Source organism: Cyanistes caeruleus, chromosome Z, assembly GCF_971803275.1.
Source record: "Cyanistes caeruleus chromosome Z, bCyaCae1.hap1.1, whole genome shotgun sequence".
In the NCBI taxonomy this organism is placed as follows: domain Eukaryota; kingdom Metazoa; phylum Chordata; class Aves; order Passeriformes; family Paridae; genus Cyanistes; species Cyanistes caeruleus.
In genome coordinates, this window is record NC_141732.1 from 72,246,965 (window position 1) to 72,271,643 (window position 24,679).

A 24,679-nucleotide genomic window follows, 5' to 3' on the forward strand; every position below is an offset into this window, starting at 1 on the left:
CAATTATACAAAAGACTGCCTTTGAAGAAAAACTATCTGGACTCGCTTCCAACTCCCCAGCATCACAGAGAGAGAAATCCTGCCAGCCAATGCTGGTGTTAAAGCCTTCTGCACTGGGTAAAAAGGGAGATGGATGATTAAAAATCAAGCTCAAATCAACCATATTTATATAGAGAAACACTCTGGCTAATAGATGACACGGCAAAAGTAGCTACAAGTCAAGACCTAAGGCCATGAAGACCAACTGTTCCATAATTCACACACACACAGACATCTCTCCTTAGAGGACTGCACAACACTAATCAGTGCAAACTGATACACTGGACAGAAACTCCTTTTGGATCATGGATTTTGAATTGTGTGTTTTCTTCTAGAGCACACTCTATACCTTGCAACCCTACCATAAATAGAGATGTTTTCTTTCTTTCTTTCTTTACCAAGTTACAGACATATTTTTCCATCCTCAGGCAAGCAACATGCAGACAAATTTACCTGGATGGATGACTCACTAGGTCAGGGGTATGAGTTACACAGGCAATGGCAACACTTTCTGGTATGAGTCAGGAAGGATAAAATACTTTACCGTATGGTCTGTAAGAGGAGGCAGCACAATCAGCTTCTCCATGGTGTTCATTACCACCCTCCAGAGCTCTTTCAGCACCCGTTTCAACACTGTCTTTTCACACACAGTCGCAAACAGTGTCAGGCTGCAGGGAGAGAGCAAGAACTAAGTTCAAAGAGCATAATATGCAATGAAAAAGGAGCTGCATATGGAAGATTCAGTGCCCTATCCAAAGCAGCTTGTCATAATAATTGTTTAAGGGTAAAAATCTTTGCTTTTCAAAAACACAGCCTGTTGTCACCCTTGGAGCTCTAGCACTAAAAACACTGGCCAAAATGGATGATTGACATTTCTGATGTCAATAATTTCTGTTTATTGACCTGGGGATTGAAGGTGTCACTTGGTGATAGGCGGTTTGGAATAATATATATAATCCAAATAAGAGCAGGTACCATTGAAAAGGATTCCTTTAAGAAGATGTATTTGGTTTACAGAGTATATAAAAAAAATTATTAATATAGAATAGCTTTTAAGCTTCAAGGGATTACTATACTGATTTTTGATGAATACTTAAATTAATACTTCCCAGAGTGTTCTGCAGAAATTCCTGCACAGCTTCTGAAAGCTGCTGAAGTATCTAAATCTTTCACCTCTAAAACCACCCCAAAATATTTAACAGACAACTCCATATTTTGTTGATTGCATTCACCAATCACCTGCCATGTGTTTATCTGCTCTAACACAAGGAGCTTTATTTCCCTAGGTTTTCTTTATTTATTATTCTACAGGTTATAAAAAAAGGGCAAAAAGTGCTAGAATCTTCTCTGAAACATTGGCTGAACTTCAGCATTTACTGTGAGAGCTACAGAACAGGAACTCTGTGGCCAGTAGCACTCAGACAGCTGATTCTTTATTGTGTAACATCTCCCAACTTCCCTTCCTCTCACAGCTGGTTAAACAGTAAATGAACAAAACCAAACAAGGATGGAACTGACATGGGTGGGTGGGATACAGGAGGCATTAGAAAAATACACTCCTTCTGTAAAGGAGGGAAGAAAATAATTCAAGCATGGATTATCATAATCGAAGTTATTTGCTCCACAGCTAGATGGCAAGCCTGTAGCATACCACAGTCCCAGTGGTACAAAGGAATCTGGCTTTGCCGGACTCATGAAGGCATGCATGGAAAATGATCAAATGCGATGGCTCCTAGATGTAATGACTGCTTCAGAGATGACTTAGTACATGGTGACCCAAAAGAAAGACAGGATAATCAACACTAGGAGCAACCAAACCCCCTATATTTTAAACTTGTAAAGCTTCCCATCTCTTGCAGCATTTATTATGAAAATTGCTGGCCATCTCTTACTAAATGAAGAACTGATGTGCATCAGCATTAAGTTTAACTTGCAGAAAGATTAAAAACTATTTCTCTTTGCAGTTCAAGACTTGGCTTGAACATTTAACTGTCCTTGTCCAGCTGAAACATGCTGCATGGTATTAATGCAACAGTTAATTAAAGGAATGGATCAATCATGTGCATGTCCCATGGTTCAGATGCTTATTTGCTAGTCAGAACAGCAGCACATAGGACTAGAACACAACTATGACATGACTGTGATACGATGTACAGTATGTATCAATATGTACATAAGCACTGTTTGCAATATGCTTGGTAATTGGCTACAGTGAATCCTTACAGAAAAAAAAACTGCAGCTAGAAAATTTAGAATTTCCGTCTTTTTCACTACTTGATCAGCAGTGTGTTTTGCAGATTGCTATAACTGCCAGAGGCAGGAAGAACTGAGAGTGCGCTTTGGCACTGAATGAAGGCTGAAGAGCCCATCCATGGCTTGTGAGAGGCAGATATTGGAAGAAAAGCTATTAATTCTTCTTGAAAATTTGGAGACTGGAAATCTCAGTAACAATCCAAGAACATGGAGCTATTTTCCCCTCTGCCTCATTCTTGTTCCAATCCAATGAACTGTATGTGTAACATGTATCTGAACACTCCCTTACTTTCCATCCAGGAAGTCCATCAGTGGCCTCAGGACATTATCTGCATCTTGTGCAACTGTGTTTCTGGCATTAGCAGCAGAATTTGCTGTCCCTTTCACTTGACAGAGGATATCAGACATTTGCTTGACACATTCATCAATCCGAGTCTGAAAGCTGCACAGATAGCAAGGAGAGAAAAGTAAAAACAGTACTATCAGTGGCAGAAATACAACATAAAAAGTTTCATCAGTTTCACTTTTCATTCCTGAGACTTGCTGTATTTGTTTGTTTGTTACTAAGGGGGATACTCTCCAGTTCCTTATGCCCACCACCCACAAACATCTGACCACCTCTGAACAGTCTCATATTTGAGAGGAGTTTGCTCATTCATATTGCAGCCAGAAATTATCCTTTCCTGACTTCAAGAAATGCTTAGCTCAAAGCACCCTGCTGAAACCTTTACTTTCTCCACCACAGAGACTGGGATATCACACGGAGCAATGACACAATGCATGCCCCGCTCTGAGCACCCAGGAGTCCATCAGCAGAAATCCAGTAATGCCCCATCATAGCTTAAGTCTTTAAAATAACAGAGACAGCCTGAAGGCAGGCACCAGCTTAAACCAGTCCACTGCCATACAGTTCATGGCAAGTGTCAAATTAGGATGTGGGACTCAGCTGTGCAAAGTGCAGTCTCCCTGTAACGAAGTGACACACAAAGCATTAAAGCACAATTACTTTTCTACCTCTTCCTGCTAAGAGGAAATTCAAAATTAAATAATGCAGTGATTAAAAATTATGAACACATCAGCAGAGTTGACAACTAATCAATTCAGCAAATAAAGGAAAATGCTTTGACATTTAAAAGAACAGTTACTAACAACAGGCACTAAAAGTGACATTTAACTATCCATTAATGGCACAGAAATTTGAGACCAGGAGGAGAAGTCACTGTTAGGAGCTAGGGTAAAGATTTAAGAGGAGGTACAAAAGTTTTGAAGACAGCTTTACAACTGCATAAATGACCTGAACTTCTGTGTGTGAGCCACTGGGACACCTGTGGGTTGGGTGTGAGTGTTCCATAGCTCTCACCTTCCTTTTCCACCTGGTCACCTTTCCTGCTCTTCCACCTGTAGCCTCATGGTCCTTCCTGCTCAATTCTAGGCTGCCTCTTATTGGAGGCATTTCTGAAAAAATCCAGAAATGTCTCCCACCTGCCCTGTTTCTAACTGAAATAGCCCTGCACCACTCAGTTGTGGCTGCAATGTCAGCTTAACCAGAGACCTAAGCCACATCAAATGAAAGAGCTTAAAAAAATTTCTGTGCCATTACCAATCTCTGTTCTGTCACAGGCCAGTCCCACCCTACACTCTCCCTTCACTTCATCAATTGCAGGAACTTGCTTCAAGATGCTTTAAAACCCCCAGGTCAAGGATGGAAAATAACAATGCCTTCATAGATAAAAAGTAATATAACTCAAAATGGTTGCCAATTTTATGAAAAATGATATAGCAGTTACTGTGGCAACAAGTTCACCTGAAAGTGAAGCTTGTGTAGATGTACAGCTTAACAGGAGCCCTTGGCAGCAGCAAGCTAAAAAAAAACCTTCACCTATGCTGTCAGACAGGGCCTGCTGCTCCCTAATTCCTCCAGGAATTCCTTCCTTCACTCCTACAGCCTCCAAGAACAAAACAGCAGCTAGCCTTGCATGAAGGATAAACCCTTCCAAGACTTATCTTCTCTCAAAGTAGAAAATGCTTCTGTGTCCAGAAAAAATCCTCTCTCAGCACAAGGGTAGTGAGGCTCTCCGGACATGTGCTGCCTTCTCATCAGATATTATTAATTTCACACAGATGAAGAAGAGTTAGATCTGCAGTGTCAGGTGTGCACAGAGGTGAAAAAGTAACTGTTTACTGCACAGAATATTGTGGATATCTGCCTTATCTCCTAAGTTTATATTCTTTAGGGGATCGTGCTTATATAGTACATTGCAGCTCTGCTTTTCACTCCCTGAGACTGTTAAGGAATAAATGAAGCACCTGAGACATCTGAATGTCTGGATCTCTGGCTGGCTCATCTCTCTAAAACACTCCCCAGTATGTATGCTGATACTGGATAATCTTTTTAAATCATATTATCATATTTCAAGATTGCCCTCTAATTATTTTGTAGCAATGACACCATGGAAACAATATTCAGATTAAAAAAAAAATTCACCTCCCTAATCATTATTTCTCAGTCACTCTCTAATTATGAACTTTATTGATTCCATTCAGTTACAGTTTGAGTCTTTCCATTTCTTGCTGTAGCATCCATTACTGGCCATGGGAGCTGCTCACTTATCTCCCTGCTTAGCTTTGTGTGCTGAAATCCAAACAGTCTTTGACAAATCCCACTATGATTTTTTAGCCATAAGAATTGCAAACCTGTTAGCCCTGGGAGGCCAAGTTGGAACAATTTTCTCTGCCTTGCCCATGTTCAAGCTACACTACAACTCATGCCTGCATTAATCCTGTTATAAAGCACAACATGAAATTAACAGAGTTTGTAATGAGAAGTGGTTGTTTTCAAAGATCAGTAAGGAGTTTTGTATTTTTAGATTTCACTTAATTGACAGGCTCTATAGTTCACTACAAAAGTCTTACAAAGTTGAGCACATTTTTATCCTCAGGTAGACGATAACATAATTTGCAATAAAACCTAATTGCCATCAATTACTGTGGCAATACTTAAAAGAGCTCCTTGAAACACTAGATAGCATTAGCAGCAGCTTTAGAACAAGTCAATCTCAAATTCTAAACCTGTTTCCTTCTTATTCCAGTATTCATTTAACAATCAGAAATCAGTCAGCTGTTTCATACACTTAGAGCAGAATGTTTAAACAAGAATGTTGCTTCATAAACGCTAAGCTGGAAACTGCTTTTTGAGCAGTAAAGGAGCATGCAATTCTGTTACTGACAAGCACTACTTACTGAAAAAAAATAAATCACTCCGTGTAATTCAAATACATTTCACAGTTGAGAGATCTCCATGTTACATTTCCAAGCAGAGAAGTACAGACGAGAAAGACTTAAAAATTTTTTCTCACTTCTTTAATGATCTTTGTATTTGAAAGGCCACAAATTTAGAACAAAAAGAAAAACGTAATGTAGTTCACAGGAGTTTCTTTTCTTTCGAACCTGACTAAATGAGATTAGACAAAAGGAAGAAATGCTTCAAGGCCAAGGACCTTTTAGTACTGACCTGTTACCAAACACTGCACTGAGCTCATCCAAAACATTGTTCAGCTTCACCTGGAGCTCTTTGAGATGGTCACTTGCTTCTGCATCCAACTGTGGATGAAAAAAAAGAGCATTTAGTTTGAACCCAGAGGGAAATCCACTGTCCTTTGCAGTGCTTCTCTTCACTGTTGAGGCTACACTTAATAATAAGCAGGCGAACTATCCCCACTGGACTCTGCCAGGTAGGATGCTCTCCTCCACTGCCTGCTGCTGCTGCTACAGAAGCTGTGAAGTCATCAGCAGGTATTTGCCTAAAAAGCAGCAAGTAATTTCCCCAGGCTCCTATACCCTTCAATATCCTTCCTGATGTTTGTAAAGTTGAGGAAGAAAGGGAACATGAACTCCCTGTGGCCAAGAGTGTATCTAAGATGAGAATCCATCAAGTACTGTACTTTACCCTGAGGTCACAGGTCATTTCACCCCTCTGAGTCTAGAAGTACACAGAGCTTTTCAGACTAGCTGTTACTACTTGTGCATTTCTCCATGCAAGTCTTGAAAGAAGTTATTTCACCTTCCACCCTGCTGTCAAGTATTTCAACTGAAGATTGACCCAGTCACCGCTCTCAGAATGTTTGACCTGAGTTGTTTTGGAAATCTGGCCACAGTATCATGGCAGGAGCTGTTGTGCACTCTTGTTGATCATTTGTGGAAAGTAAAATCTCAGCTACTGTTATCGAGCAAACTTAGCTCTGCTCTCACATGCAACTAGACAGCTTTTTGTATACAAGTGTTCAGAGGAAAACAAAAGCCAAGTTTCCTAGGCACTACATGAATGCTGCTGACACCTTGTAAAGTTTTCTAAGGAAGTATTTTTCCTCCACTCTTATCAGCCCAAAGCCACCTGTTTTTAAATTAAACATGATTTACAGTGTCTTGTATTCCAGCTGCCATCACCCTCCCAGCCTCAAAAGAGCCACTTCTGAGCAACATAGCTGCGTGTACACATAGCAACACAGGATGAATGCTTTAGGATCATTTGCTCATAAAAAGTAACTTGTAAAACAGATTTGCCTGTATATGCAGGCAGGCAAGATGTTTGTAAAACAAAAAGCTTCCTCTAAGGCAGAGCATCTCTTTAGGAATGTAATGAACCATGTACCAGTACTGTGGTTAAAAATCAGTTTAGATTTTTTATGGTATATCCATCTATACAGGATTTGAACACAACAGGAGTTCCAACCTCTAAAATCAGTGCTGAAGCCCTTTTCATATTGCTTCAGCATCTGTCAGAGAAAGCCAAGCCTTAGGGGATTTGGAATCTGATCCACTCATTTTCCTGTTGTAAGCTGGCATGGAAAATTGACTCTATTACGCATTTGAACCTGTGCTAATGAAACTTCTGGATCAGAATTTTAAAAGTAATTAAAGTAAAAACCAACAACCAAGCAAATGATGATTACTTAGGCCTTGTAACTTTAGGCATTGCTGCCTCCGATTATTTTTCTCTTATTAAAGTAAATTTATTTTCCTATTATCTTTGTAACACTTGTGCTCTGTGACGGCAGAAGGAAGCTAATGTCATGCCAATCAGCATTCATTCTAGCCAAGCTCGTAGGTAACAAAATAAAAACAGCATTTGGTGGTGATGGTTTCTCTTGCCCCTACATTAATCCTTCCCTCCTACTGCGTAAAGGCACAGTGAGTCACAAGCTGTCTGATTCGCTCTCTAGTATTAATGGCACTGAACTGCCCTCTGATTTCAGCCATTTCTGCCAGGTTTGAGGTAGGACCAGTTCATGATTCATCAAAACATTTCACCCAACTGCTTTTTCAGTCAGGGAAAAAAAAAAACCAAAACAAAAAACCGAACAACAACAAAACCCCCAAAAACAATAATAATAAAAAACAAACAAAAAAACACCAAAAAACCCCAAAATAAAATAAACCAAAAATAAACCACCCAGAAGAATTTGGTACAAGCAATTATTCTTCACTATTTACTTTTACTTTATAATTTATCAGATGCACAGCTTAGATGATGCCTGAGGTCAGGATCAAGAACTTGTTGCCCTGGTTCATAAACTGTGCAATCAATGATTCATTTTACTGTGAGGTGGCCTGGAGAGCTCAGTGGCTACCTTTAAGCTTTCCCTTACTGCAAACTGATCGTCCTCATAGCAGATGTGCTGCTGTCCCAGTACTGCAAGAAGAGACAGCTGACACAATGCTTTGCCAAGGGGATGAGCTCCAGTATCTGTGGTAAGGAACTCTCACTCCTCCAGAGTATCAGCTCACAGCTCTCTGGGTACAACTGGCAAGACAGCTGCCCAGATTTGACTTCGAGGTGCCCAGCCTCATCCTCAGAAGCCAGACCCTGGTAGTAAGCATTCTGGTTCAGCATCCACAAAGTCCCCTGTCATGCCAGAAAAGCTGTTGTTTTCTGAGAACTGCTACTAGGGAACAAGGACTCCACCTAACACATTATTGATGGTTAATGATTAGGCATTGGCCTGCTTTGGCTCTAAAGCAAAGTTTTGGGAATTATCTGAGTGTGATATAAGTTCATTAGGAAGGTGCTGGTAGGTGTGTACTGCTGTTTCCTACACATAAATCTATCAGTTACAGACTACTGCAGCATATGGTATAAACTGCAAACTTGGCCAATGTGGTGAAGCACTGATAAGAGTGCTCAAATGAACCCACAATGGTGTTGCTGCTGCTGCTCAGTCAATGAATTTTAAGCATATCAGCTATCACTGATAGCAAGAAATGCTACTTGGACTGCATGATAAATCTGGCTGGTACAGCAGAAAACAGGATTAGGCAGCTAGGTCACTGCCACATGTCACATCCACACCATTTCGCTCAGTGGGCTTATGATCTCCATTCTGTGGGTGTATGAGAGATAATTCAGAGGAAGAATGGAAAGTTCTCTGTGCAAAACACGGGACAGTAGCCACAATGAGGTGGCTTCTGATCTCTGAGCAAATGTTTCAATTCTAGTTGAAATAATGGCTGGCACAGCCACAGTTTTGGGTCTGAGGCTAGAAGTGTGATGCTGAAAACTGAGGTACAAAGATGGAAAAGATAATCCTGTATTTAAATTTCAGGGAAGAACTCAAGTCTCTGTTAAATTTCTGAAAATATTTGAGACTTGGCTTCTGAGAGAATCTGTGCCTCAAAGTCTCATCTGAACCCATTTAGGGCTGGAACCTCAAGTCCTCTGCTACTCTGAATGGTGGCATTTGTACTGAAGAGCTATCAACTTGAATTTAGGATCATCTCCTCCTCCTTTCCTCATGCATGAAGCAAAACCCCTGAGCCTAAGAATTTGCAGTGATGGGCTTCCAAGTTTTCCATGAGACGTAATTAGTTCTTCTTTGGTTTCTACACACACTCGTGAAGCGTGAGTGGCCAGAACTGGAAGGCTTCTCTGTAGGTGGTGTAGGTGGAGAGACATGACTCTTGCCTTCTAGAAAGCTGAAGATGTTAATCAATTCCCATCTATAAAAGGCAGAGTGAAATCATCAGGTCTGTTCTGGCATATTAGCAGCTAAGAATTATGCCCTGCTAACATATTTTAGATTTAGCAAGTTATGGAGTTCATCTGATTCCAGTTTGAAGCTACTGATTTTTGTTCTGCCTCCCTCCACCAGCCTGTGGGAGCTCAGCAGATCCAAACCCCCTTTAGGGATGTGCACTGAATTTTCAGGCATCTCCCCACTTTCCTACAGGATTCAAGAGTAAGAAACATGGAGCACTGAATTCAAACAATAGCTGCAAACTTCTCAAATATTAGGACAGCCTTAGCTGTGGCATGTGGGATGCTAAAGAGGAGCAAACACTAGATACCACAAATCCTTTAAGAATATTCCTATTTAAGCCTTGGCTGTTTCTAAGCTGTCCTGCAATTTGTTATTCAGATGGCTAACATAGGACTTAAAATGTGGGCTAACCCTGGCTAAGCATTAAGAGAGAGTTTCCTGAAGCTTTAATTGTGAAGATTAGCTTGAAACCAAAGGCATGGAAATTGTATGACGACAATATGCTGCTACTCAGCAGCTAACTCCTTGGGTTCCCTAGGCAGTTCTTGTCTCTAATATTCACCTCACATGCTTCCCTTGGGGTAAAAAGGTATAGAAGTGTTTTAAACCAGTCTTTCACACTACATCTAGACTCCAGCAGTGTGCAATGCAGTACAGCACCTTTTAATTTCACTGCCATGAGTTCTGTACTCAAGAAAAGCTAAACAAAATAATGGACTGCAGGCTGAAGTCTGCTGGAAAACCACAGAGGTGGTAGAGAATGCAAGTCATATTAGGTTTTTATTAGGAAAAGTATGAATAATTAAATAAATGTTTAGGCACTAGCCTAAACACTAGAACTGACTGTAGCCCATTCCAGCAGAGAGCTAAATTATAATCTCTACTCTGCTGGTGTATTGGAGATGATTCAGAGGAATCCAAGGTTTCAAAAAGTATTAATGCATGCAGTTTTTATCCAGGACTCACCTCCCAGTTTTACTATTCATTACACTTTTAATGCTATCTGCCACTTCATAAACACTGCCTCTCCAAAACATGATTTAGGGGATGTCTGAGAATGCTCCGGAGTCATGATGAAGCTGTTTTGATCCCATGAGATCAATACAACTCAGAAGGGAAATAAAAGTATTAATTATAATTCCTATAATTTATTTAAGGTACTTTTCTCTGTGTATGCATGTGTATTTACGTATTTGTGTGTAATATATATATATATTTGCCTTGACCCAAGGGAATCCCTCCAAACAGAGCTCCCTAAAGCTCTGCTCCTGTCCTTACTGTTTCTGACTAGAAATGTTCACAGACCACATGATGTTGACACATTAAACCCAGAGATTCTGGGCAACTTTTGCCCTATTTGGAGTACAATAGTTCAGAAAAGAATAAGAAAAGTAAGGGGAAAAGGTACCATAACTCATTGAGGGCAGTGGCTGCATGAGAGAGCAAAGGAAGACACTGTATACAGGAACCCAATCTCAATATGTAATATTGGGCAAGCACTCCTGTTCCACACTATGCCACTATACTGCAGGATGACCACAGGTGAGCCCTGTCCCTTAACTGCCCTCTCTGCAAAAGGGAGTAAGTGACCTGAATTTCCCTAGGGGGGGTGCCCTGAATCTACTGGCAAAGAACACCATGTAGCAGCAATATTTCAGAGCTTTCCAGAGCTGTGCAGTGCTACAGCTACAGCTGCAGATCGAGATGGATCTGAGAATCGGAAGCAGATAAAGCCACAAGCACATAGTAACTGAAACCAGTCCCCAAGGTCTGGCTGCACACATAGCACAAGTAACATACCTGCCACAGAGCAATGGAACATTTGGTACCTGGCTCTCAAGAAGGCCTTCGAGAACACAAGAAGTTGAACAGTTCAAGACCAGGGCATACCACTATGGTAGTTTCTTACTCTCCCAAGGAAGTTATTTTTGGGTAGACTAGTCAGGATAATGCTTACTTTTGTGCAAGGTACCGTGTCATGTATAGATGACCATAGAACAAATGTGCCACAGAAAGTAAGAACTGTCCTTCCTGAAGGAGGACAGAACCCACAGATGCATTTCCAGTACGTTCTATTGTCAAAACTGCTGTCTCACCTATTGTTACCCAATTGTCAGGTTCAATCTGCAGCCAAAAGACTACTCAAACTAGGACAAGACCTTGTTTACTCTAGCAAAACATAGAACCTGGCAGTTTTCGAGTCAAGAAGCAATGTACTACACAGTCACCAAGCAGGAAACCCCCAGGGACAGCAGATAATGCAGGCACCTAACACAGCACAATTTATTTCTAGTGATCAGTGGCAGCCCTATGAAGTGCAATAAGTACCATTTGAAAAGAAAATTTAAAAAAATCATTTCCAAAAATCTGCTTCCTAGTGTGTTTGCCATATTTCTTCCTGTTTTACTCCTTGCTGTCTGGGTTCCTCTCCCCTTCCAGTCTTTTAATTCCACAGTATAGGAGCAATAGTGGGTTCATTACCCCTTTTTTACCTCACTTCCACCTCTTGTGGAAGGTTTTAAAGGGCAGAACGCAGAGAAGAGATCTAGTCTAGGGAAAATAGTCAACAACCTCAAGAAACAATTTTTTTCTCCATTTATTTAATACAGTATCAGGGGATACTTTCAATTTTAAATACAGGGAAACCCTATTTAATGGCTACCACTAAAGAAAAAAGAAGCAAATTGATTCCTTAAAGGAAATTAAATGCACAGGCATTAAAATTTTATAGGCCACTTCACAAATATTTCATCACAACTTCATTTTTTCCCAAAAATCATTATTTAGCTACTGCTGTTATTACAGCAGGAAGCATAAAATGCTAGTTCTTGATGCAGGACTCAGAAATTAGAATTATTGAGATGACATGTGAAAGAATGAGAGCAGTTTTCCTTGCCTCACAGGATAAAACTATCTGTTGAGATTTTTGACACTTCACAGAATTCTGCCACTGAACACAAGCAAGATTTAGAAAAGCAATACAGGCAAAAACTGAGCTGTCCATCAGCAAAGCTGACTGTCCTCTTGGCATACAGGTCATAGCACAGACTCTATCACAACACAACCAAAGAAAATGCACTTGAAAATAATTTTTCCTAACATCAGCATCAGCAGGCTTTTCTTCATCTTCCTGAATCTTGAAAAGCAATGAAAAAAGAAGAGAAAAAAAAAAAAAAATACATATATTACATCAGAACAAAAACAGTGCCCTGGGGGAATAAAACATTATTTCTATAAAAATTACCGTCTTGTAACAAATGGACACATCTGAACTTCCTTCAAAACATGAGAAGACACTTGCATGTCTGTAATGTATTACATATTGGACATTTAATGCTAAAGGTGCTGTCTCACATTTATATGCCATATAAAATGATTCAATGTCCACACAGTACTGAGACCTCCACCAGCCACACCCATGTGAGCAGAATAAGCAATTTTTTCTTTCCTTTTCTATGCTATTCTGTGCTCCAAAACATTTGCTCCTGCATTTGATGACAGATTTAGCTGGGAAGCCTTCAGTCATGGCTGTCTCCCCACACTTACAGTGCCAGGTATCATAAGGCTCTCCTCATGGCTGCAGTCTTCAAGAACCAATATGATGCAAACCCAGCATCAATCAAAATGAATTCAGCAACGATGAGGAAGAATGAGAAATAACACAACACTCAGTCTCTGAGTTCATTTACCTCTTTACCACCCATGGCTTCAAACATCTTCTCCAGCTGCACCCGCAGTTGTTGGATGTTGTTCATCAGGATGCAGGGCTGAATGGACAAAAGCAGGTGACTGTTACTGCTCAGGATGCCAACACATGTCACCAGTGGGAGACCTTGTGCCTCAACACCCCTCCCCAAGTATCACCATGTCCGAGGAGTTACACAGGAGGCAGGGCATGCACAGATTTCAGCACTCAAATATAAAAAAAATCAGATCAACTTTTCCTCAGCTTGAAATGGTATGTTCCCAGTTGCAGAATACCCAGATGAACAGACCTCTCTAAGTACCAGATCTACAGAACAACCTGAGCCCACTTTTATTTTTTTAAATCACACAACATAGGCAGTGTGGAAGCTAATTTCAAGGTGCCCTGACAGCCTCCAAACCCTGCATATCGTCTTCAGGACCTGTTTTTATTTTAGGTCCAAGCAAGAATTCAAACTTCAAAAGCATCCAAATGATGATGAAAACAACACTGAAAATACATCATCACCATGGTCAGGTGCAATGTGAGACTGGTTTCATCAGGACTACTACACGATTCTTTGGGGGAAAAGGAAAGCTCAGCATAACTCACCAGTTTCTCCTTGGAACAGTAGGACTCAAAGCTCTTGGAGAGTATGTCAGCATATTGCATCAGCACTTTCCCAATAGTCTGCAAAGACAAGATGTGAGCTCTGTTACTTGTCTTGCAGAAGTCCAGGAAGCAGGAAAAAAAAAACAACAACAACATACTATCTTACACCCCATTAAGAAAAGATAAACATCTAAGTGCTGAGGGTATTACCTTAGCAAACCTCCTATTGTAGTGGGCAACAATAACAGGGTCTGGGCACTCTAGCTTCTTAATGATTTCAAAGCTCTGGTTGAGCTGGGTGAACACATCCACCACTGAGCAAGAGAACAGAGCATGCTCGGATGTTTGCTGGAACTAAAAAAGAAGTACAAAGAGTCACTGTCAAATGGAAAGATTTGAAATACCATGCTTCAGTTTCAGTTTCCATCAACTATTGCTCTGAAGGCAGGGTAACTTTACCAAAACCTACATCTTCCTCAGAATTAGTCAGAAACTCTTTAAAAGGCCTAGAGGAGATAAAGAGCCTTTTTTGTTTGGATTATAAATTTACTGTCCTTCATTAACTGTGATCATGACAAGCATCAGGGAAATGTACCATGATGTTGAGATCCTTAATGCAATGCGTGGTTTGCCTGTCAGTTAATGAGGAAAGAAGGAGTAAAGAGCTATTTTAATTTTTTTTTTTAGATTTGGCTATTAAACAGAATGTTGCATGAGTATCACAGACTACAGTGCCAACACTCACTGAATAACAGGAAAGCTCTTCTCTTCATTGGCAATACTCAGCAAATTAAGAGTAAGATTGGTCTGTCAGTGGATTAAGGTCACATTCTCACTGCATGACTAAGTACATGCAAAGTGCCTCAATTTTCAATTTCAATTACTTCTCCCAAACAGAGAGAGCTGAGAGAGCACCAAGCCACTGGCTGACAGATTAACAGCACCAGAACAGACAAAAATGAATGATATGCACCTTGCTGTTAAAAAGTTCTCCGTGACCTGTAAAGTACTAAAATAAATGAGTTTCCCAGTTGTTCAGCAAGCAAAAAGAACCACATTCTCCATTTGCAAGACAGCTGAATTGAAAGTGTTTTATTTGGTTCTGTGCACTGAATGATGCAGCACCTAGTTATGCACTCTGAGTGACCTACATACCCCATCTTTTTTATCTCTCTCCAGAGCACCATGCAGGAAATCTAAGGAAACATCTTCATTTTCATCCAGCCATTGCATCACAAACTGCTCAAACCACCTGCAGGGGAGGAAAGACAGCAAGTTACAGCAGGAAGAGGAGTACCCCAACCCCACCAAGCCTTGTGAAAGCTGTCAGATGTCTGCTGTCAGATGTAGCGAACATACTTGCACCCCTACACAAACTAACAAGGCCTGTACCATTACTTGGGCTGGTTCTCAGCTGGTTTTGTCCCTCTTCCTATCTTTTATCTTCTTGATACCCACCTCATTAGGCCCTCCCCCTTGAGAGCCACACTTAACTTTGCTTCACCTCAAAACACTGTCATTTTTTCCCCTTCCATCCACGTGCCAGAGAACACAAGGAAGACCTCCACACCCACAGGCACCTGTCCTGCTGCTCACTTTGGTGTAGCAAATAGGCAATGTGAAAACAGGCAAGCTGAGAAGCAGCTCCAGTAATGGGATCTGACAGCTGGTCCCTCTGTCCTCTGCTCCGAGGGACACACACAGTACAAAAGGGGGTGTGTGTGTTTTTGTTGCCTGTGTTTAAGCAGTAACACAGCACTTACAGCCTTATCTAAATGTCTCTCTAGAATTTGTTGCATGCAAGTGCCAACACAGCACAGCTGAAGCCAATCTCAATTTCAAATATTACTAAACAGCGTTCACAAACAAGAGAAAGAAGTGTCCATGTGTAATTTAGTTCATACAAAGGATTATTATATGAGCTTTACAGAGCACAGCCTCCTCTGCCCAGGCAGCTGTGTTCATAGAGATTGTGCTAATTGTGGGCTGAGTTTGCAAAGAACATGAAAGCATGTGCCAGACATGAGAGGGAGATCAAGAGCAAATTCACAGGCAGAGCATACTAGATAGCCTTAAATAATCTCTACACTTTGAAATATAAAGCACATCAATGCTAATATTGGAAATTGTAACTGACACAGTGTTAAAATGCCAACAGCGACCTGTCTATGCAGCCCTATTTATTACAGACAGCAACAGTGGAACACTGTCAGAGACATATGGACTTCCTATATTCTGGAAGAATTCCTTTTGAATGGCACTTCAGGCTCCTAAAAGTCAGCATATGTTGAAGTCTGCTGCAAGTTTCTCAAGCTTTCAACGTTTTCTTTTAAACTGTAATAGTGTATTTTAAACAGCTTAAGCCTTAGAAAGGAACTCAGACAGTTTACAAGGAAGCAACTATACACCTTCCACCTGTTTCTCAGTTCCCAGGCTGTGAGCTGCTGACTGCTTCACATGTCACAGGTCAGCGTGCAGGAAGATTACTTTTATACACCAGAAACCACAGTTTTCACTCTGAGGAGAGCAACTTCCTGATTATCATTCATCCTTAGTTATTGCACCACATTCACAAGAAACGGCCATTTGCTGTTGAGAACACTGCCCATTTTTATGGATGCCATATGTTGCTACACAAAATCAAGTGCCTAGGTATACCTAACTGTCTTGCCAAATTGTCTAAGCAAAGGTGGCAGAGAAAATGGTAGTGTTGGGTGGGTGGGAGTGCTGTATTTGCTCCCCCTCCCATAAAAAAAAGCATCACCTTCATGACAAGGTTTACTATGAATGTTGAATGAACCACTTAGATCAGAAAATTCTGTAAGAACATCTGCAAAGCCAGCCTCAATTTTGTTCTTTGTCTGACAGAAAAACCTGAGAGATGGAAATTATTTATAAATACTTCGATTCCACGTGTACATTCAGGGCCAAACTATGGTTTGAGCTGTAATACAAATCTAGAACTATCATAGGCCAAATACCTCTTACAGTATTTTACTATCAGGTCTTGGGCTGCTGAGCAAGTCAGGGGGACTCCAAGGACCATGAAGGCAACATATCCAGAACAGTATGCAAAATTATCTAGCACAAAAATGAATAAAAATAATCTGATTTCATGCAGAAATAGCTTCAAAGTGCTATATGGCAAATATCTTCTCCCTCATCTGTTTCAATTATTGGTCAGGAAGCAAACTATAATGACTCACACACCAGCACTCACGGCTGCAACTCACGGTGCTGCTTCAGAGACATTCTGTGCTCACAGGGGTCAGCACAGCCTGGCTCAGATGGCACAGCCAAACTCTCCAAACAAGCTTTGCTCAGAATACACTTCAGTCCTGCCTGCTGGGAAAGGCAGCAGTGCTTCAGGACTAAATGTAAGTTCACCTCCACTGGCTACCATTTCAGCTTGGCCATGAGCCAGACTCCATCAGGGTTGCACTCTGCAGGTGAATTCATCTTGCTCATTTGCTGTGGATATCTAGGGAACAATCTTTGTGCCTTGGCAAAAGCCAAGGTAAGAAGATAGGCAGGGTTCCAATGAGTGAAAGAAAAAATACTGTTTGATGAAGAGAGCCAGAATAAGTCAACAGGATCTCAAGAGTATTTTCCCTCACCAGAGAGGAGGTAGGCTTCAGTACAGCCAAAATGCTACCTGCATGCCAAGATCAGTGTATAAACAAAGCACAGAACACATTTACAGACCTAAAAAGCTGGGTTTTTGCAGGAACTGACGCTTCACAGCTTTTAGCTGGCAGAGAGGAAGTTTTGAAGTTTCATTCCTAGTTATATAGCTATTTCCATTTCAGGAAGTGCTTCTGAGCTTCAGAAAATAAAGGGAGTTTAAAAACTTCAACACTCTGGACCCTGTACTCTGTTCAATCATATCTCAAGGCTACCAGGGACATGGTTTCTCAGAGTTTATAAAGTGGAAAAGTGAATTTGTGCCTTTTGTCTGACAAGTAGACAGACAGCCCAACCATTCTCTGGACAGCAGCAATTTAGTTTCATCTAAGGAGTTTACCAATGTGCCAACCTGATGTGTAGACTCCTTTGTTTAAGGAAGTTTTGAGGTTAAAAATACTTGTGATGAAACAAATCAAAGGACAATTCATATCAAGGGGATATTTTGTGATAGGTGAAGGTTACAGTTGAGATAAACATCACCTGTGTCTGACAATATGGCTATTGTACTGAAATACGAGGGTGAAGTAACAAAGCCAGTGGCTGCAAATACACATGAGCACTGAAGCTCTATTGCAAAGGCCAGCAGAGCAGAACAGACTGCAGAACAAAACCGAGCATCATTATCCTGATTACACAGGAGAAAAAGAGAGATTAAGAATATCTGATGGCTTGCATGAGACTGCCCTGACTCAGAGGCACAGCAAAGAGAATGGGGCTTCTGAGACTGTCACTCCAGCACCCTGCTTCACTTGCTGACCTGATTTCTTAATCAGGCCCACAGCCCACACCGAGCAATTATGCCCAACTGCCTCAAGTCTGATTAGTATGCAGCTAGTACCAGGCTTGAGGGACTGCATGCACAACAGCATGGCAAGAGAATTCAAAGTACCAAACTGGAAACACGGTCCAGGAAAAATGTGTTTGTCAAGAAGGGCAAAGTGCTGCATTTAGACAGCACGTAACACTCATGTACAGGGTGGGAACAGCAATTTTGGGCACAATGCTGAGGGTGTCTGCAGACCAGCCAGTGGCCCTACTGGGAGCACCACCAGTCAGCAAAATATGTGAATAAAAAAAAAAAAAAAAAAAAAAAAAAAAGTTGCTGTCAACACAGCACATGAAAGCAGCAGCGCTGTCTGCAAGGCAATGCTTGGCAAGGTCTAGATGAAACATCAGTATTTAAGGCCAAGTGTTATGTTCAGATACAAATTGTTTGGAAAGAGGTGAGTAAACCTCACTTAGAAGGAAAGCTAGGAACAAACAAGAAGTAGCAGAAGGCCATAAAGAAGCACAAGCAAAGCATTTTACTCTTGTAAAGCAGGAACAATTTATTCTCTATGTGCAGCCTTTAACAAGCTCAAACTTGAAGCAAGAAAGATTTGGAGGGGGTGAAAACTATGTTAAATTCCCAAAACCCAGTGGAGGAGTAACAGCGAAACACAGAACAAAAGGAGTTGTGAAGAAAACATTACTGCAAGTTTCTGAAAACCAGTTAAAACACTGCTATGCAAAGACCCAGAATACCTGCTGCTGTTGCATGAAGCAGGTGTGGGACTAGTTACAGTATTATCTCCAGGTTTCTCAGACAACCTTTTGGTCTCATACACCTTCTCCAGGTCTGAAATCTATTGTTGCTCTTTTTAAGTCAGAAGTTGCAAACAACTGCTTAGAGGTCAAGAGCGACAGCTTATCTGATGGTTCCAATTAAGCCACCCTTACTAAGGTTTCCTTTCTTACTAAGGTTTCCTTTCTTACTAAGGAAGAGAAAACATTATTTATAAATCCTGTTCTGTGTGTGTACATATGACAGCCACATACACTACATACGCATAAAGCTCCTATTATCTTCTATTCAAGAACTGCCCACACTGAAGGCACACAGTAGCTTGAAATCTGTCCATGCCATTGCTAAGTTTTGGAAATGTTGGAAGGTGTTGTAGAATAATGGACTGAGTTGGGTGAGGGGCAGTGGCACAGAACACCACAGGGGACAAACATGCACATAAACACAGAAAACTGGGATGTAAGAAATTATGTATCTTGAAGGCAGCCACAGAAGAACCAACTGGCCACCCTATGAACAAGGTAACAAAAGGAAGCAGATAGTGGGGATTTACTACAGGAGACATAAAACACTCACGCTGGATATTCAGGCACTTTTCCCTTGAAGGCAGGCAGATCACGAACATATTCGTTGTACAGCCACTTCACTTTGAAGTGTAAATTCATATAGTCTGCACTTTTACACAGTCTGTGTTTCTCATGTTCTGTAAGGAAGGGGGGAAAAAAAGCAGTTAGGTCTGAATTCACCACTGTCACCACACCAGGCACAGGAAGGACTTACGAAGCATGTCTGCAGAATGGAACAATGTTGAGGGTGAAGCATCTAGAGAGCTGCAAAGTCTTCACAACATCGGATTTTGGCAGCAGGCAGGCAGTTCTTGGATGTTTGGACTACTGGGGCTCTGGAGATTTTTTCTGTAGCTCTAATTAATACTTTCATTTGTTGAACATTTTTTTGTTGTCAAAGCAACAAAAACAGAGCAATCTCTCATGGCCTTTTCATTTAACCTATCACAGCTGAGACTCCATCTTTGCAGGGGAAAAATCAAGGTGAGCAAATCTGTTCATTCTTGGATATAAACAAAGGCAATACCAATATGTTACATTACATCCCCTTGAGACTAGAGTGGAGAGCACCAAGAGTTTGACAGTGCGACTCAAGCTAGATCAAACAAGCTATACAGCCGTCCCCGCTCTCATTTGGAGAAATTAGTATTTCTCTTCCACAAAGCAGGGTCTGCTGCTGAGCCTCCTCCTCCTGCCAGGTTTCCTTATGTTTTTGTACCTAGGCAATGTTGGGAAGATGGAGCTTCTGCACGTATAATGCCCATACCTCCACAATACAACCCTTCCCACACACCTACACCACTAAAGCACTGGCCATAATCAGACCTAGCTTCCGGCAGTTATCATCTTTACAGATCACTGCTCCCCTTCATCTGAAGAAATGTATGGTCCATGTCGTCACTCTCAAGGCCCTTCACAGCCTACATCCACACTACCATCTTTCAGCAACTCACTCCCACCTCTGATCAGCCCACAATTATTTATTTAAAATATTTGCTAAATTCTTCCAAAAGCAGCAAAATGCTTTCTCCCAAGCCACCCCTCATGTGCTTCCACAGGCAGATCCTTCTACGGTAGTTTTTCCTCAAAATCTTCCATGAATATATTGAAATTAATTCCTTTTTCACTACATAAGGACTCAGCAGCTGGCTTTTGCCTGCACTGTGACCCTGCATCATCAGGTGATCAATTCTGCACTGCTGCTCCCCAAGTACCTCCTGTCTGCATCCACCTCTTTCTTCTGCCAAGCTTCACAGCACGAATATACTTTGTGCCAAGCTTCTTTGTTCACTGTAGCACCACAGCAAGCTGCTCTTCCATGACTACAATGTGAGATATTATATGAAAACATACGTGATTTTGGCTTAGACTCAGGTTTTTGTCCTGTATTTGACTTTAGACTCTTCTACCTTTAATGTGGAAACCTCATCACTGATGTAACTTTCCAAGGGCATCACTGCTCATGTGCGGACAGGTTTCAGCTATGTTAAAAAGAGGGAGTATTCTTCTCAACTTTGAATAGCTTGTTAACTGATAGGCATGCTTATCTTACAACATTATCCATTTTCAGGTAAATGTGAATTTGTGCAAGTAATTCAAAACATTGAGAAACTTCCACATCTCTCCTGAACCTTCATCAACATGCACAAGAATGAAGTGTGAATTATTCAACTGAAAACACAAAATCCAGAGTAATCTTCATGTAAAATTTTTCCATAAACCTTGTCAACTGTCAAGCAGCTCAAGGTTCCAGTGGTTTGTTTGCAAGGTTTTGTAACAGTGTAATACACATTTCCTTCTAGTTCACATACCACAGACCCACACAGATACAATCTCAAAAAAAACCAAAAGAATAAAAGAATGAAAGAGAAACCCAATCTTTGTTTTAAAGAGATTAAAATGCCCAATATCTGAGAGACATAATCCTCAGGAGTGATGGTTCAATGGACAAATTACATGTACTATGGTCCATTTCAGTCCACAGGGAACTGTGTAAAGTCCATTCCTGTTTTACATTAATAACCTCATCTCTTTCTTGAGCACTAAGAAAGCAGGAGTATATGAAGCATCTGAACTGCTGACCCTCTGCTATCCCTCAACCAACGGTAGAAGAAAATGAGAACTCTCTCTGCAGATCTAAAACTGGAAATAAACAGAGCAGTGACTGTGCCTGCTCTGCTCCCTGTGAGTGAGGAAACCGATGGACAATTATAACTTCATTAACTCGGATGTGTGCTGCCGCCAGCTGCTGCTCCCACATGTGGAAAGTGCTGTTCCTGCTACAGAAAAGTCTGACTTGGATGTAAAAATGACTTAAATTTAGTTCCTCAAAATTAAACAATGCACTAAAAGCAAGCAATTCAAGCCTTTTCCTGCATCTAAAATACTTCTAAGTTGCAGAAGTAGAAGATGCAAAGCAGCCACAGAAGCATAAACCTAAGTACAGCTACTAGGACTACCTGGCCATCTAGGCACTAAAGGAGACACTTCACACTAAGGGAAAAATCACAGAAAACTAGAAGATAGGAGAGGTCTTACCACCATAAAAGAGAACTTTACGTATTCGAAAGAAAGGAGGGGCTTATGACAGAGAAAAGACAAGAATGAACATCTCAAATGTTCTGGATAACAAAGAAAGCCAACAAAACCTCCCTCATTCCCAGCTTGCATCATCTGCCCTCCCCCTTCAATGGACCCCACATAGTTTTGATCAGTTGCTTCCTTTGTAAGTGGAAATGTTTTTGAGACCACCTGAAGGTGACATAGAAACACATCAGTCAGAGACATACATTGAAAACCCATTTTAGAAAAAGTAAAGTGAAGATCCTGGCAACCACCAGTCTTAGAACATTTCTCTTCTGCTTTATAATCTGCTGGCTTTTATAGAGCTTAGCAGCAACAGCAGCAGCAGAACAGTACACAGATACTGTGCAGCAACTGCTGTGTTTCACCCTGAAAAGATCACACAGATCTCTAAGTCCCTCACACTTCCTTAGCAGATTTCAGCTGCAAATAGTCTCCCATGGAGAAAAGCTTTTGGAGTCACCAAGGCCATATTATTATGCATTAATAAGGAACTGCTGCCTAGCAGCACACTTTCTAGTACTATGTCCAGTTCTCCTTTCCAGGCTAAGAACAGGACTTCTACCACACTCTTCAGTCACAGATTTTTTTTTTTCTTGATTGTTAGCCTATTTTTTATGGGTTAACTTCCAGCAAACAATGCCAAATTTCTGTAAAGAAACTCTAATAGGTACCAGGGCTGTTGAAGTGTCAACACTTTAGATAGCTGGCACCTGTGTGTGCCTCTGATCCCCTTCTCCTTATTAGAAGTGAGAAAGTGGCAGAATGATTTATTTCAATTCTGCCTGCCAAGTCTACTCAGTTGCTTTTCCTATCAGAGATGTTTCCAATTTGCAGCTCTCCTAATACTGATGTGTCCAAACGAAGATGAAATGTTGCTGTCAAGGATGACGTTGATTTTCTATTAACTGTCTTTCATGATGTTCCTAGCAAAGGAAGAGCAGAAGCCTCTTTGCTTGGGGTGTTTGTGCTTTCTGGGTGACAGAGGTTTCAGGGAGCACAGTGAGAAAACTACTAACTACAGCTAGGTGTGCTAACAGAGAGGCTGTCCAGCTGCTTGAGCACCAGGCAGCGTCTCAGGGGTGGAGACAACTGTATGGTTTGAAAAATCATCCTTTACCCTACAGGGATTCCAGGGTAACATGAGCCTGCCTACCAAATCTGGAACATGTGTATCTGACCTGTACTCTTGCTTGGGCTGATGGGGAACAAGGGACACTTCTCAAAGACCCAGCAAACAGGCAAGGGGAGGGTCTGCTGTGCATGGTGCCTTAGGAAGTCACTCCTGTGGGGGTGAGAGAAACCGGTGGGGTAGAACCTGGAGCTTCTGCTGTGTCTCAGACACTGAGTCTCCTTTGGACAGCCAAAGGCATAAGATCCAGCAGTCAAACACGCTGCCAGCAGAGACTACTGCTACCAGCTGCTGATTTACACAGAGAATAGGTGTTCCATTTTCATGATTGAACATTTTACACAATAGCAATCTAGCTCTTCAGAAGGTGCCCAAAGGACATATTGCTGCAGCATCTACAGGCTGGCAAGAATTCCAGATCTGAAGCCCTTAACATGCTAGGGATAAATTAGGATTTATGCATTCTCCTGCACAGGCTGCATGGTGCATATGGGGGTAAGCTCCAGCTGGGAGAAGCATGATGGGGAAAAGGGAAAACAACTCAGGCAGCCAGGCACTGCTTTCCAGCTCAGAGAAGCCATCTCCCACTTGAGCCTCCCAAGTCTCTTCCCCACAGCCTACTGGAGAGCAGTGTGGAAGCGTCAGGCTGAAAGGAGGGAGGGGGCAGTTTCACAGAGTCAGGTCTGATCTCTTTCTACTCCAAAATCTCATTACAGCACATACCCTCCATTTCTACAGCAGCAGTATGGTCTTTCAAGTCTCCTTTGCAGGTCTGTTTATTGAAGGCATAAAATCTACAGAACACTAAAGCTAGTGTTACACACTACATCCAAAGTGCTAAAACTATGGGTAACAAATGAAAGTCTTTGTCTACTCACACCTACAAGCTCCTTCAAAGAGCATGAACTTACCACTTGGTGAGGTGAATGAGCTCATGTTATCCAGAACTTAGGAGAAGAACACAAGGGAAAATACCACAAAGAAAATTAGGGGCAAGTATTATACTCTGTGCTCATGGGCACGTGTCTCCAAAAAACAGATTAGTTTTCCTTGCAGAGAGCTTCTGATCTCACAGCAGACAAGAAATGTACCCAGGGATTATGCCACAAACTGAGAAAAGGAATATGAAACTCTTGGTGCAGGTTAGCTGGTAGAAAAACCATCAACTAAACCTGAGAAATGACAGAGCCAAGAGCTGAGGTTGGCAAATCTAATTATCATCCTACACATCATTTAAACAGTTTCCTTTAATTCCTTTTTCCCTAGTTCAAAAAAAAAAATAAAAATGCAGTGTGAGCTAATGCAATCATCTGTATTTAAAATATATGTAGTAAGGCCCATAATTGAATTATTGTAGAGCTTGTTCTAAAGGTTATCTTCACAAGTTTCTGGAGAGCAAAGCAGTGTGAGGAATCACACTTGCCTCAAATAGAATTCTGCATCCTAAGCATTTCTTGAATATATATTTGGAATAGACACATCCTAACACAGACTCTATCACTGTTCAACCCTCCTGCAGAACTT

At 41.3% G+C, this 24,679-nt stretch overlaps 1 protein-coding gene across 15 annotated transcripts in view; it reads right to left on the bottom strand.

Annotated features, from left to right (window-relative positions):
* Window positions 1-24,679, bottom strand: part of UNC13B (unc-13 homolog B) — a 207,562-nt gene that overhangs the window by 21,401 nt on the left and 161,482 nt on the right. For all 15 annotated transcript variants that reach the window (XM_086868136.1, XM_086868133.1, XM_086868139.1 and 12 more), the window contains 8 exons: window positions 19,451-19,577; window positions 14,779-14,875; window positions 13,834-13,977; window positions 13,624-13,701; window positions 13,016-13,093; window positions 5,804-5,892; window positions 2,582-2,734; window positions 584-707 (listed from right to left, as the gene is read on the bottom strand). In XM_086868136.1, coding sequence (XP_086724262.1) covers window positions 584-707; window positions 2,582-2,734; window positions 5,804-5,892; window positions 13,016-13,093; window positions 13,624-13,701; window positions 13,834-13,977; window positions 14,779-14,875; window positions 19,451-19,577 — 890 coding nt within the window. The remainder of the gene's footprint in view (window positions 1-583; window positions 708-2,581; window positions 2,735-5,803; window positions 5,893-13,015; window positions 13,094-13,623; window positions 13,702-13,833; window positions 13,978-14,778; window positions 14,876-19,450; window positions 19,578-24,679) is intronic.